Source organism: Mchenga conophoros, linkage group LG23 (genome assembly GCF_057382185.1).
Source record: "Mchenga conophoros isolate Kocher_MC1m ecotype Shallow Benthic linkage group LG23, M_conophoros_male_GT1.1, whole genome shotgun sequence".
Taxonomy (NCBI): Eukaryota; Metazoa; Chordata; class Actinopteri; order Cichliformes; family Cichlidae; genus Mchenga; species Mchenga conophoros.
This window is the reverse complement of record NC_140547.1, coordinates 1474647-1486143: the sequence shown is the minus strand read 5'-3', so window position 1 is coordinate 1486143 and position 11497 is coordinate 1474647. Positions and strand designations below refer to the sequence as shown.

General features: G+C 48.9%; 1 protein-coding gene across 8 annotated transcripts in view; it reads left to right on the top strand.

Annotated features, from left to right (window-relative positions):
- Positions 1-11471, top strand: part of myo9bl (myosin IXb-like) — a 57146-nt gene extending 45675 nt beyond the window's left edge. For 2 of the 8 annotated variants that reach the window (XM_085266156.1, XM_085266154.1), the window contains 27 exons: positions 540-653; positions 1409-1448; positions 1543-1665; positions 1757-1837; positions 1985-2095; positions 2260-2385; positions 2475-2624; positions 2706-2866; positions 2961-4055; positions 4149-4215; positions 4329-4444; positions 4576-4688; positions 4779-4963; positions 5046-5153; positions 5254-5424; positions 5517-5558; positions 5632-5743; positions 5838-5911; positions 7007-7199; positions 7277-7405; positions 7498-7603; positions 7741-7872; positions 8172-8295; positions 8467-8517; positions 9109-9224; positions 9322-9458; positions 9893-11471. In XM_085266156.1, the coding sequence (XP_085122282.1) occupies positions 540-653; positions 1409-1448; positions 1543-1665; positions 1757-1837; positions 1985-2095; positions 2260-2385; positions 2475-2624; positions 2706-2866; positions 2961-4055; positions 4149-4215; positions 4329-4444; positions 4576-4688; positions 4779-4963; positions 5046-5153; positions 5254-5424; positions 5517-5558; positions 5632-5743; positions 5838-5911; positions 7007-7199; positions 7277-7405; positions 7498-7603; positions 7741-7872; positions 8172-8295; positions 8467-8517; positions 9109-9224; positions 9322-9458; positions 9893-10449 (4534 nt within the window). In that variant the 3' untranslated portion in view covers positions 10450-11471. Of the gene's footprint in view, positions 1-539; positions 654-1408; positions 1449-1542; positions 1666-1756; positions 1838-1984; positions 2096-2259; positions 2386-2474; positions 2625-2705; positions 2867-2960; positions 4056-4148; positions 4216-4328; positions 4445-4575; positions 4689-4778; positions 4964-5045; positions 5154-5253; positions 5425-5516; positions 5559-5631; positions 5744-5837; positions 5912-7006; positions 7200-7276; positions 7406-7497; positions 7604-7740; positions 7873-8171; positions 8296-8466; positions 8518-9108; positions 9225-9321; positions 9471-9568; positions 9624-9892 lie in introns of all 8 variants that reach the window. The other 6 variants (XM_085266157.1, XM_085266158.1, XM_085266159.1 and 3 more) reach the window with 5 other exon arrangements.
- Positions 11472-11497: the final 26 nt, after the last annotated feature.

The window sequence follows — 11497 nt, the reverse complement described above, 5'->3', positions numbered from 1 at the left end:
GTGTGTGTCTGTGTGTGTCTGTGTGTGTGTGTGTGTGTCTGTGTGTGTCTGTGTGTGTGTGTGTCTGTGTGTGTGTGTGTGTGTGTCTGTGTGTGTGTGTGCGTGCGTGCGTGTGTGTGTGCGTGTGTGTGTCTGTGTGTGTGTGTGCGTCCGTGTGTGTGTGTGTGTGTGTCTGTGTGCGTGCGTGTGTTTGCGTGCGTGTGTGTGTGTCCGACCCTGTATCTCCCGACCTCTGTGTCCTTTTTTTTGCTCTTATAGGGCTTCATAGCTTCCTGGTTGTGTGTCTGTGTGTTGTGGTTTCCTTCTACATGAACACTAAAGGTTTTGTGGGTCATTCTTCACAGTGTGAAAGCTGACGTTTCTCCTGAGTGTGTGTTTTTGGTGGTTTGTTTTCCTAACAGAGATGTTTTGTCACACCCCGCTTTACTTCTTTTCCTTCCCTCCTTCTTTGCCCCTTCTCTGTTTCCCCCCCACCTCTCCTGCTTCCCCTCCCTCCCCCCTGTTTACGCCGATTGTGCGTGTGCGTGCGGTGTGATCAGAAACATGCATGCAGAGATCATCAGCTCCATTAAGAACTTGCAGCTGGATGGTGAGGACCCTCGCAAACTGCTGCAGTCCTGGGGTCGCCTCCGCTTCCCGCGACACGTCCTTCAGTGAGTCTGCAGACAGACCTGGCATCAGCTCCTGCTCAGATCAGTGCAGCTCAGGCAGACCATGCTCATGTTAAACTTTATTTAAATAATAAAGTAGATCACACGTGTTTGGAGCTGGAGTCGATATTTCCAGCAGTGACTAGTTTCCGCGGTCACATTTAAAGCCAGATGATTCCAGTCTGATGTGATTTGATCAAATAAAATATTCATTATTGCGTTTTCATATTGTTAGCTCTGGTGTGTAGGTGCCGAGGTTTCTTGAAGGCTGAAACGCCATGAATACTTTTGCTGCTGCATGAATTTCTAGACTGTTGGCATGCAAGGTCCTTCAGAGCATCTTGTGACGTAATGGCCCAGCAGCCTTGCAGCATGTTACATTTTACAGCAGAAGCAGCGGCGAGGATTTGAAGTTTAGGGTTTTGTTTTTATGCAGTGATGAAAGAGAGAGTACGTCTGAGTACGAGCCTCTGCTGGGCTCATTGTGTAGAGTTACATCCCGTCTCCTGCAGCATACATCCTCTTCCTCTGTCTGTCGTCCTTCCCTCGTCACTCACCTTCTCATCAGTCTTGCTTCTCGCGCTCGTCATTCATCTGATTCAGGTCCAAGCCTAATGTTCATCACTGTCTGCGCATGAAGGAGTCACCCATCCATACTAACCTGGCCTTCACGTACATCATCCGCTTCCTCATTAAGTCGTCAGGCGTTCAGCACTTCTGTCCGTCAGACTCAAAGTTTGTTTCTTCACTTTTTGCAGGAAAAACAAGGGCATCAAAATAAGGCAACCCATCCCAAAGGTAAAGTGTAAAGGCAGATAAACCTGAGATTGTGCTCTTCCTCAGTTTGAAGATTGCAAGCAAAGGAATTCATCTTCCATTTATTGCTCTGCAGAGTTTGCTGGATTCTCGATCTCTAAAGTTCATCGTGAGCCTGACGTTGCAGGATCGCACTACCAAGTCTCTGCTCCACCTGCACAAGAAGAAGAAGCCTCCCAGCATCAGTGCCCAGTTCCAGGTAACTTTACCTGTAACCTTATCTGCACATTGTGCTTGCAAACAATCGCCTCTGCGAAGCTTCGGCAAACCGCTGTTTTTGTTGTCCTCAGACTTCTCTGACCAAACTCTTAGAGACTCTAAACAGAGCCGAGCCTTTCTTCATTCGGTGTATCCGCTCCAATGCTGAGAAGGTAAGCGTGATTCTTTAGTCGTTGATGTTTTCTTTCCTTTTAAATGCAATAACAGCGTAAATTCTTGGTGCTTTTAATAACAAGAACTCGTCACATTGTTACCACTTTGTAAATGAGGATCGTGGGTATTTATGTCAAACTGAGCAGAAGGAGATGCATCTGGATGAAGCCTTGGTGCTGCAGCAGCTGCGATACACGGGTATGCTGGAGACCGTTCGCATCAGGAGGTCCGGCTACGGAGCCAAGTACACATTCCAGGTATTGCAAACGTGCCCTTCCTTTGGGAAATTTACTTCAGGCGCGGAGTTCATATTTTCATGTTGATTAGATGTTAATATTCTGGTCTGCGTCAGGGCACATGTGAAAAACAGAAGTGGAAACTGCTCCACCTGCTGTATTCATATGCTTTTCTGTTCCTGCAGGACTTCATGGAGCAGTTCAGGGTTTTGCTGCCAAAGAACGCGACTGCCTGCAAAGAGGACATCTCAGCGCTGCTTGAGAAGAAGATGGGCCTCAACCCGACCACATACCAGATAGGCAAAACAAAGGTACAACCTGTTACGCTCCTATAAACGTGGTCCTGCAGACACCAGCATCCACATTCGTGATGCCACCCTGGTGTGTTTTGTCCTTTCAGGTGTTCTTGAAAGAGCTCGAGCGACAGCAGCTGCAGGACGTGCTGCACAAGGACGTAATGCGCAAGATCATCTTCCTGCAGCGCTGGGTCAGAGCTCACCTGCAGAGGAAAGAGTTTCTAGAAATGAGGCAGGCGGCCGTCACGATCCAGGTAAACACAGACCCGATTCCAAACTCTGGGAGGTATTTTAAGAACGGTGCTGATTGTTTTCACCGTCGCCCTCTCTCTCAGCGTTCATGGCGTCGGTACCGCAGAGAGGAGCAAAGACGGCAGGCGGCCACTCTGATCCAGGCGGTGTGGAGAGGCCACAGACAGAGATCGGCGTACGCCAAGCAAAGAAGAGGCGCTACCAAAATCCAGGCCCTGGTCAGAGGACACTCTGCACGCAGAAGGTAGAAAACACACTCGGCAGGGCTGCCTGTGTAATCTGCTGCGTGAGAGGTGACGCTGACAGTCTGGTGTCGCATTATCTGCTGTGCATTTCAGGTGCCTTTCAATCCGTGAGGAGAAACGGAAGAAAGAGGAGGAGGAAGAAGAGGCTCGGAGGAGGGCTGCAGAAGAAGAGAGGATGCGAAGGGAAGAGGAGGAAGAGGCAAGAAGAAAAGCAGAAGAGGAGCAAAGGCGAAGAATGGAAGAAGCAGCAAGGAGAAGGGCAGAAGAGGCAGCCAGGAAAGCAAAGGAGCAACGACTTGCAGAGGAACCTCAAACGAGAGAGGACTCGGATATAGAGCTGGTCACTGAGGAGATGCTGGATAAAAACCTCAATGCACAGGGTTTAGAGGAGGAAGAGGAGGGTGAAGATGTTAATAGAAGTTCAAATTCAGAGGAAGAACGTGGCAAAGAGAAAGAGCTGGAGCGTGAGGCAATGCATTCGGAAGCTTGCAGTAACCAAGCTGAGGCTGGACCCCAGCTGGATGAGGAGGAGGAGGATCTGGAGAGCCAAACACTAGAAGAGTCAAAGGCTGATCTGCCCTCTGATAGGCTCATCTCCAGTGCACTTACGCCCACATCTCCAGCTGAGGGCGAGGATAAAGAAGCTAGCACAACCTCCACACCTCCAAACGCTGAACAAAAGAGACCACAATCTTCGACTGTTAACAGGGGCCTGTCAACCAGGAGCCAGGAGAAGAGGGAGCAGAGGAGGCAAAGAGGGCTGGAACACAGCCGCAGAGAGTCCGAGCGAGTCGCCTCGTCTTCATCCACCAACAAGGATCCCACGACCACGCCGAAGAGCAAAAACCAGGAGCCATCGAAGCTAAAAGAGCGCTCAGACAGCAAGGAGCTGGACCAGTACACCTTTGTGAACTGGAAAGTGAAGGAAGACAAGGGAGCGAAGAAGGAGGCAAAAAGTTCTCCTCCCTCCGCCGGTCCTGTCCGTCCGTCTTCATTACCTCTGGCGCCCGCCGACTCTTTGTCGGAGAGAAACGGCCTCAGCGAGAATGTCGGCGCGGTAAATCTGCAGCGTCGGCCTGGGGCGATAAAGGAGAAGCCGGAAAAGTGGAGGGGGAGGAGGAGTAACGGGGAGCTCTCTGAGAACATCAGCCCTTCTCCACCTCAAAGCAGAGAACAGACCAAAAAGCTGTACGTCTCATTCTGCTGGCTGAAGCTACTTTACAACAGTTGGTTCAGTTCGGCTTTTCTTTAATCGATCTTCCTCTTCTGTCTGCGTTTCAGGAATGAAACATTCTCGTCGATCGACAGCTTGTCTCCCGGCTCTGATGCCGGCGCTTCCATCAAAGAGGTATTTTCCGTCGATTCAATGTAAAGTGACCGTTATAGAGAAACGTTTGTCAGTTTGTGGAAACATCTGCGCTCTGATGTCGTGTAAGTAACTGGATATTCTCTGCTGAACAGCTTTCCCCGACTGACAGCTCTGGTGATGTTTCAAAGGGAGGCTCCGTGAGAAAGAGACAGCAGGAGGCTGCCGGGTACCAGGATTCAGCCCACTCAGTCGCATCCACACCTGACAGGTACCACAGCTGCTGATGGAGTGCTAACACATGTTCTGGTTGCATAAAAAGAAACGAATGAATGTCAGGCGTGTCTGTGACGTGAACTAATGTGTGGTCGTTCTTATGTGTTTTGCTTCTGTGGATCGCAGGCCCAGCGGTTTCTTCAGCAAAATCTTTAAAAAAGGCAAAGATGCCCAGACTCCAGACAACGGGGAGCTGACCTTCGCTCAGACTCTCAACGAGAAGTCGACCGCATGGGAAGGTAAATCGCACAAGAGGAGTAGCTGAAGCTGCTTTGCTCACCTGCTGTAGTTTCTGGCCTTAACGACTCGGGACGCATTCTCTCTTTCAGCCCCGATATCCGGACACGCGCCCCGATCTCAATCCGGTGACCGCGGCGGCAAAGCTATAGGCAGAAATCCCAGCATTAAAATCAGCCGAGCCACACGAGTCTCTGAACAGTGGAACGCCTCGCTGGATCGAGAAATCACCAACGCCAACGAGCTGCGGCACCTCGACGAGTTTCTGGGCAACCAGGTGAGCGAAAGGCGACAAGATGACGGACTCGATGAAGGAAATGAGATTCGCACGTTTCTAAAAGGGTTTTATTCCTCTGCAGGTGAACGATTTCCGCTCCAGGAGCAAGACGCTGTCAGAGACGGAAAACATCTTTGTGACAGCCACCATGCAGTTCAGAGAGAACATCAAAGCCATGTATTCTCTTCCTGTAAGTCTCTGAGCTGCCATCAAAGCAGCTTCATCACACGATCAACGTTCACCCTCACCATCGTCTCTTCTTCCTCGTTTTCCCTCCCGTCTCCTAACAGAAACCCACCATCGGCTACAAAGGTCTAATGTCAGGCTACCAGAACAAAGTGATGCACCTGGCAGGGAGCAAAAGGAAGGAAGAAGTCCAACTGGTGGTGAACCTGTTCCAGTCGGTGCTGGATGGTTTCATCAGAGGAGAGATGAAGAAGGAGGAGGCTGAACCTGCAAAGGTAAAAACAAAGCAACTCGACTTGTTCAGCCTCGTCACTGCGAATAAGAAAAACAATGTTCACACCTGTGATTTGTGCCTGTCTGTCGTCAGCCCGCCAAAGCGAGAAAGAAGAGGAGGAAGAAAGACAAAAGTGTAAGTGATGCAGCGTTTGACGTCTTTTATCACAGTAATGATTTTGTCTTTAATTGATTGGTTGTCTTTTCAGGTGGAAAATCCGCTGGATCACATTTTCAGTAACTATCAGGTCAACATTATGCAGTCATGTGACCAGTGTACTTCCTACATCTGGGGCATGGAGAAGGCCTACATGTGCAGCAGTGAGTGAGCCCGACGAAGCGTTTTCAGCACAGCATGCTGTAAAAGACTCAAGTTCAGCTTCGACTGAGTTCAATTCTTAATCTTTTCTCACAGATTGTAAAATGGTGTGCCACAAGAAGTGCATCTCCAAGATAAACATCGACTGCTCCACCTTCTCTGCCAAAAAGGTGGGTTTTCATCATAGACTGTAAGTAAAGGATGGCTGGTTTGCATTTGCCCACCAAAGGTTAGACCTGCACACTCCTGCAGCATGTCGGTGCAGTGGTTCTCCTCCTCCCACCGTCTGCTAACATTCACATCTGGTTAATCCGTGATTTGAAGTCGTGGATGAGAGGAAGACGAAGTGTTTAAAGTTTGTGGAATACTGTAAACGAGTTAATCCAGTGTTTTAAATGATTCTCATCTACTTAAAATTACCTGCTGTTCCTGTTAACTCAATTTAAAAAACACAAACATAATAAAAATGATGTGCTAGTTGACATTGTGTGTAAATGTATGTTCAAAGGTGGTGTGTAGTCTAACCTGCACGGAGAGGTCAGGAAGACTACGAAATGTCACTCCCTTTCATGTCATAGCCACAAAGTAGCCACGCCCAGAATCAAACCTCACTTTGTTTTTAAATGTAACCATAATTTCCTATCATCATGAAGAAGTTTGAAACTCATGTTTGGGACCATGAACTCATCACGAGACGTTCACTGAACTAAAGTCGAGTCATTTTTCTCTCCAGTTGAGGTTTGTTACCATCAGCGTTGCCCTCTACTGGCCATTGGAGAGAATGCAGTTTTAAGAACATTGGCTTCGATTTGCAGTGGTATCCATCTTTTATATACAGTCTGTGTTGTGCATTAAATAAAATACAGGGCTGGGTTAGTGATTAGTCATAAACACTGTGCATAAAAAGTTTTCTAATCCAGCCCCTGTTCCACTAGCTTTGAATAAAAAATAAAATTTCCTAATCAAGTAATTTTTTTTCTGCTGGTCTTTTTAAGAAGCATTTTTGCACTGTCGCCGTCGGCTGCATATTTATCTTTGATCATAGACACGCAGTGTTTGAAAACGTTAAATAAAGTTAATGAAAGCGGCCCTTCGGGAGGAAGCAGCTGCCTGGGAAGCACGCTTCCACGTGTTCAATAATATTTGGGAACATGTTTTTATATATAACAGCGCAGTGAAGTTTGTAGTGAAGAATGTGTGATTCGGATGTTGTGGGTGGATCATGGCGAGGTCCGACTGACCGCTGCCGTCTGGTGACTCCACAGAATGATGACGAGTTTACCGGGCAGCACTTCGGGGTGCGTGTGTGTCACCTGCTCAATGAAAAGAATCCGGTACCGATGGTGCTGGAAATGATGCTGGAGCACGTGGAGATGCACGGCCTCTACACGGAGGGCATCTATCGCAAATCGGGCTCTGCCAACCGGATGAAAGAGCTTCACCAGAAACTGGACACAGGTCAGACATCAACTTGGTTTCTGCTTTTTCTGACTCCTAAAATGACATCGCTGAGCTGACGACGACTTTGTGTTTAGACCCCAACTCGGCCTGCCTCGAAGACTATCCCATCCACACAGTGACAGGCTTGGTAAAGCAGTGGCTGAGGGAGCTGCCAGACCCACTGATGACCTTCACACATTACAACGACTTCCTGCATGCAGTCGGTGAGGAGGACGTTTCTCACTAGTGCGCTCGTGTCTTTGCATTTTTGTCTGTTTTTGAAGAATTGATTTTTGTTGCATTTTCCTCTCGTCAGACCTTCCAGAGAAGCAGGAGCAGCTTCATGCCATCTATAAAGTGCTGGACGAGCTCCCGACTGCAAATTACAACACCTTGGAGAGGCTCGTCTTCCACCTCGTCAGGCAGGGATCCTCGTTTGTTTGATTCTGATCACTTCTCCTGCGCTGAGATGGCTCATTGTCTCCCGTCTTATTTGTTATGCGTGTATTCAGTTAAACGGCGAGGTGATCATTTACAGCAGTGTGTGATTCTCCTGCAGGGTGTGCAAAGAAGAGGCTCACAACCGCATGTCTCCCAACTCACTGGCCATAGTGTTTGCACCGTGCATCCTCCGCTGCCCGGACAGCGCAGACCCACTGCTCAGCATGAAAGACGTTGCCAAGACAACCACGTAAGACCGCCAAGAAATCTCATGAATGTAATATGAGGGTTGAATTGGGTGGGTGTGGGGTCTTTGTGTTCACTTGGACTCTGAAAGAGGAAATATTTACATTTTAATTTGTTCGGTTAAGTCAGTTTATTTTATATAGAACCAATCCTCAAGATGCTTTGTATTGTAATGTTAAGCCGCTAAAATAGTAGAAAGAAGCCCCACCAATCACATGAGCCCCTCCCGTGAGCCGTCTAATCGGTCCAAAACCTCCCAAAGGCTGGAAGGAGTGTGGGTCCTGATCGCTCTTTTGTTTGCAGATGTGTGGAGATGCTCATCAACGAGCAGATCCGGCGCTACAACGAGAAGATGGAGGAAATCGAGCAGCTGGAGTACGCCGAGGCTCTAGCCGTTAACCAGCTGAAGCTCAAGAGGCAGAACACGGTGAGGAAGAGAGCGCCGCTCGCCTCTGTCCGCGTCCTTGTCCATTTAGACAAATTAAGTCGACACTAAGAAGCTGGATGAAGGTCACGTAATAAAGTCGACCCCACTGTCAGAATCTGATATCTTTAGCTTCCGTGCGTAACGTGTCCAATGTTCCTTGTCTCTCTTTAGCACTACTGGCGTTTACCGCTCAGGCTACCAGCTCCTTACAAAGGAGCGGTGGTACGTATCATCGATTTCTCTTGGTAGAGTCGACCTTGTAGTTGTAGTTTGTAGTGGTCTGCCATGTCGAGGCGCCTGTGCATGGCATGTAAGATGTGGGTCAAACTTTGGCTGTCGTGTGTGTGTTTGGGGGTTTTTCTTTCCTTAATACTGTTTATTCTTCCATACTAACTGGGAATAGACTGCATGTTGCTGTTAACTGGTTTGTGCCCTGCTTGTGATGTGAGAGCACACCGTGGTTCTGGGTTTGAAGGACTGTTACTACCTAAGAACAGCTGTTTTGTGACTGATTTGTTCAACCTTAAGAGGAAAGAAGGCCACAGAGCTCTGAAGGTGGTGTTGTCTACAGAGCAATCACTCGGCAGCACATTTTGGTGAAAAGAGTAAAAGTGTGTATTCACTTGGATCTCTTTGAATACTTTCTGTAAGAATTCATATGCAGGTGCATGAAAACCTCCCCATCGACCTCACTAACACCTTTTGGTTCAGTTTCAGGTTTGGGTTAAAGTCATGTGTGTCTGTTTCTTTAGCGTTTGTTATACTGTGGACGTTTTCAGTTTGGGTGAAGGTGTGATCCTCTGTCTTGTGCAGATGCACGAGAAGGTCAGCACTGATCTGAGCGTGGTCCCCGAGAACGAGCCTCTGGATTCGGACACGGAGGCCGAGAAGAACCTGATGGAACGTATCAAGTCCATCAAACAGGAGAAGTAAGATTGCGCTCTCAGCACTTTTCAGTTCCTCAGGTGTGCTGTCTTCATTGTCCAGTTCCTAATGCATGTGATTTCCTCTTCATCTCACCTTCAGAGAGGATCTTGCCTGTCGCCTGCCAGAGATGGAGCAGCCTGGTTCAGACCAGGAGAATCTCGACTCCGAAGCCTCGCTGAGCTCTGAGAGCCTCTTGGACGAGCAGCAGCGCTCGGCTCACAGCTCGGAGCCTGAAGGTCAGTAGTAAGGTACAGTCTGGACTTCCTACCTGTTTCTGTCTCCTGCGGGTTTCTGACCAGACCGCGGGGCCTGCTGGGCGGGGCCCTTCCTGTCTTTTGTGGCACAGGTCTGGACCAGTGATGGTGAAGGTGGGCGGTGACGTCTGCTCTGTAGCAAAGCAGGTCGGAGGAACGGCAACCGTGTTTTTGTGTGTTTGTGTGCATGTAAATGCATGTGTGGCACGGCTACATGCTCACGTTTCACCCAAAGTTGATTTGCTGAACATTTGGCGTCCACATCAGATCAGATGCTTGTAATTGTAACTCACTGGGTGCATTTTGATTTTTCTTCTTGCCTAACATGGTTGCATGATCTTCCTTTTGGCTTTCACTCTGCTGTGAGCCTCTTGGTTAAATATTCCTCATCCTTCCTCTATCCTCTTCTCTTCCAGGACGCGGTGCTCATCAGCTGAGGAGATCCAAAGCGCTTTGTCTTCCCAAACCTTCAGATCTGACCCAGAGGCCTAAAGTCCCCGGTGGACGCATCTCTGTGTCGACCATCACCCCTGCTAGCTCCACCTCTTCTTTGGCTAGCTGCACTTCTTCAACTTCTGAATCCTCCAACGCCTCCTTCAGGCATCCGCTTCAGCGTCGCAACCCCATCATCCCAAACACGGTTAAACTCCCGCAGGGAGTCTGCTCCCAGGCGCCAACCTCGAGTCCACCTCAGTCTCACGCCCCTCCCGGAAGCCGAGCGCCTGCCTTCTCGGCCAAGAGACGAGAGCAGCCTGGCCGCCGTAAAGACAGCACCCAGTCCCTTTACCTCGACGGGTCAGAGTGCGACTTGCTGCTGCGTTTTTCTTCCTGTCCTCCTTCAGCCGCCTCTTCCTCTTCTTCCGTCTCCACGGCTGCGCCCACTCCTCAGCTCCAGCACAGCGACATGAAAGTCTCAAACGTCCACAGACGGTTTTCTGACCCAGACATCCCGTACATGGATGATGAAGTCTGAGCGGGGAGGAGCACAAACGACTGGAACGGTGAAGAGGATTAAGGACGGCGACCCGCAAGCAGACAAACAAAAGGAATTCAACCGCTCTCGGATTCGACGCAGCAGAGCGCTCGGACAGGCTGGAACTTGATGTGTGTAAAGGAAAGGAGAGACGCGACGCAGGCGCAGCTGCTGCGGCTCCACATGCATGAACCCAGCTCGCACAAACTGCAGCTGCTGCTGTCTGAGGGAACTAACGTGTCGTTAGTCAAAAGGACTGGACCACATGTTGCCAAGCACCTTTTCAATCTTTTTAATATGTTGTCCTCACTGTTGATTACTTCAGTGGGACCAGAGGCAGTTTCCTCCCGTAGCCTCATAATGATTTTTTTATTAATTTGTGCTAATTCAAGAAAATATTGCAGGTTTCAGTCGCACTTTTCATTTCTTAGTTCTCCCAGTGAGTGAAACCCGCTCGCTGAAACGTTAGCTAGTGCCTTGATGTTGTACATTGACTTGTTAAAAAGCTCATTCTCATGTCACGATGATGGAACGGTGTTCGCAGAGGGAGGGATGTGTTTGTCGTGGAAAACAAGGACCTAAACCTGCACATTGTGACTGTTGCACACACACAGCATTCTCTGTTCGCCTTCATGTTTTACCCGCCGCACAACACACCAAATAGGAAGTCATTGCATTCACGCAGCAAAGGGAACGGGAGCAGCACACGCCACTTTCTCCACACAAACCCAGCCACGATCCAAGAGCGGTGCCACCGCGTGTCCTTGAACTTCCCCTCCTCTAAAATCACTCGGTCCCATTATTAGAAAAGTCTGCTGAAGCACAGCTCCGGCCAACTTTGTATGAGATGTAATACTAATGTTCCTCTCTGACTGCTGATGATGATGATGTATGATGATGTTAGTTCGTCTGGATTATGAGGAAGATGTTCTGATGTGTAACAGAGTGCATGGTGACTTTGACTGAATGAGCTGTAATGTTTCTTAGTATTAACATGAAAATACAGTACATGATGCTTGTAACGTGCGCTGCTCTGTGTTTCCATCAC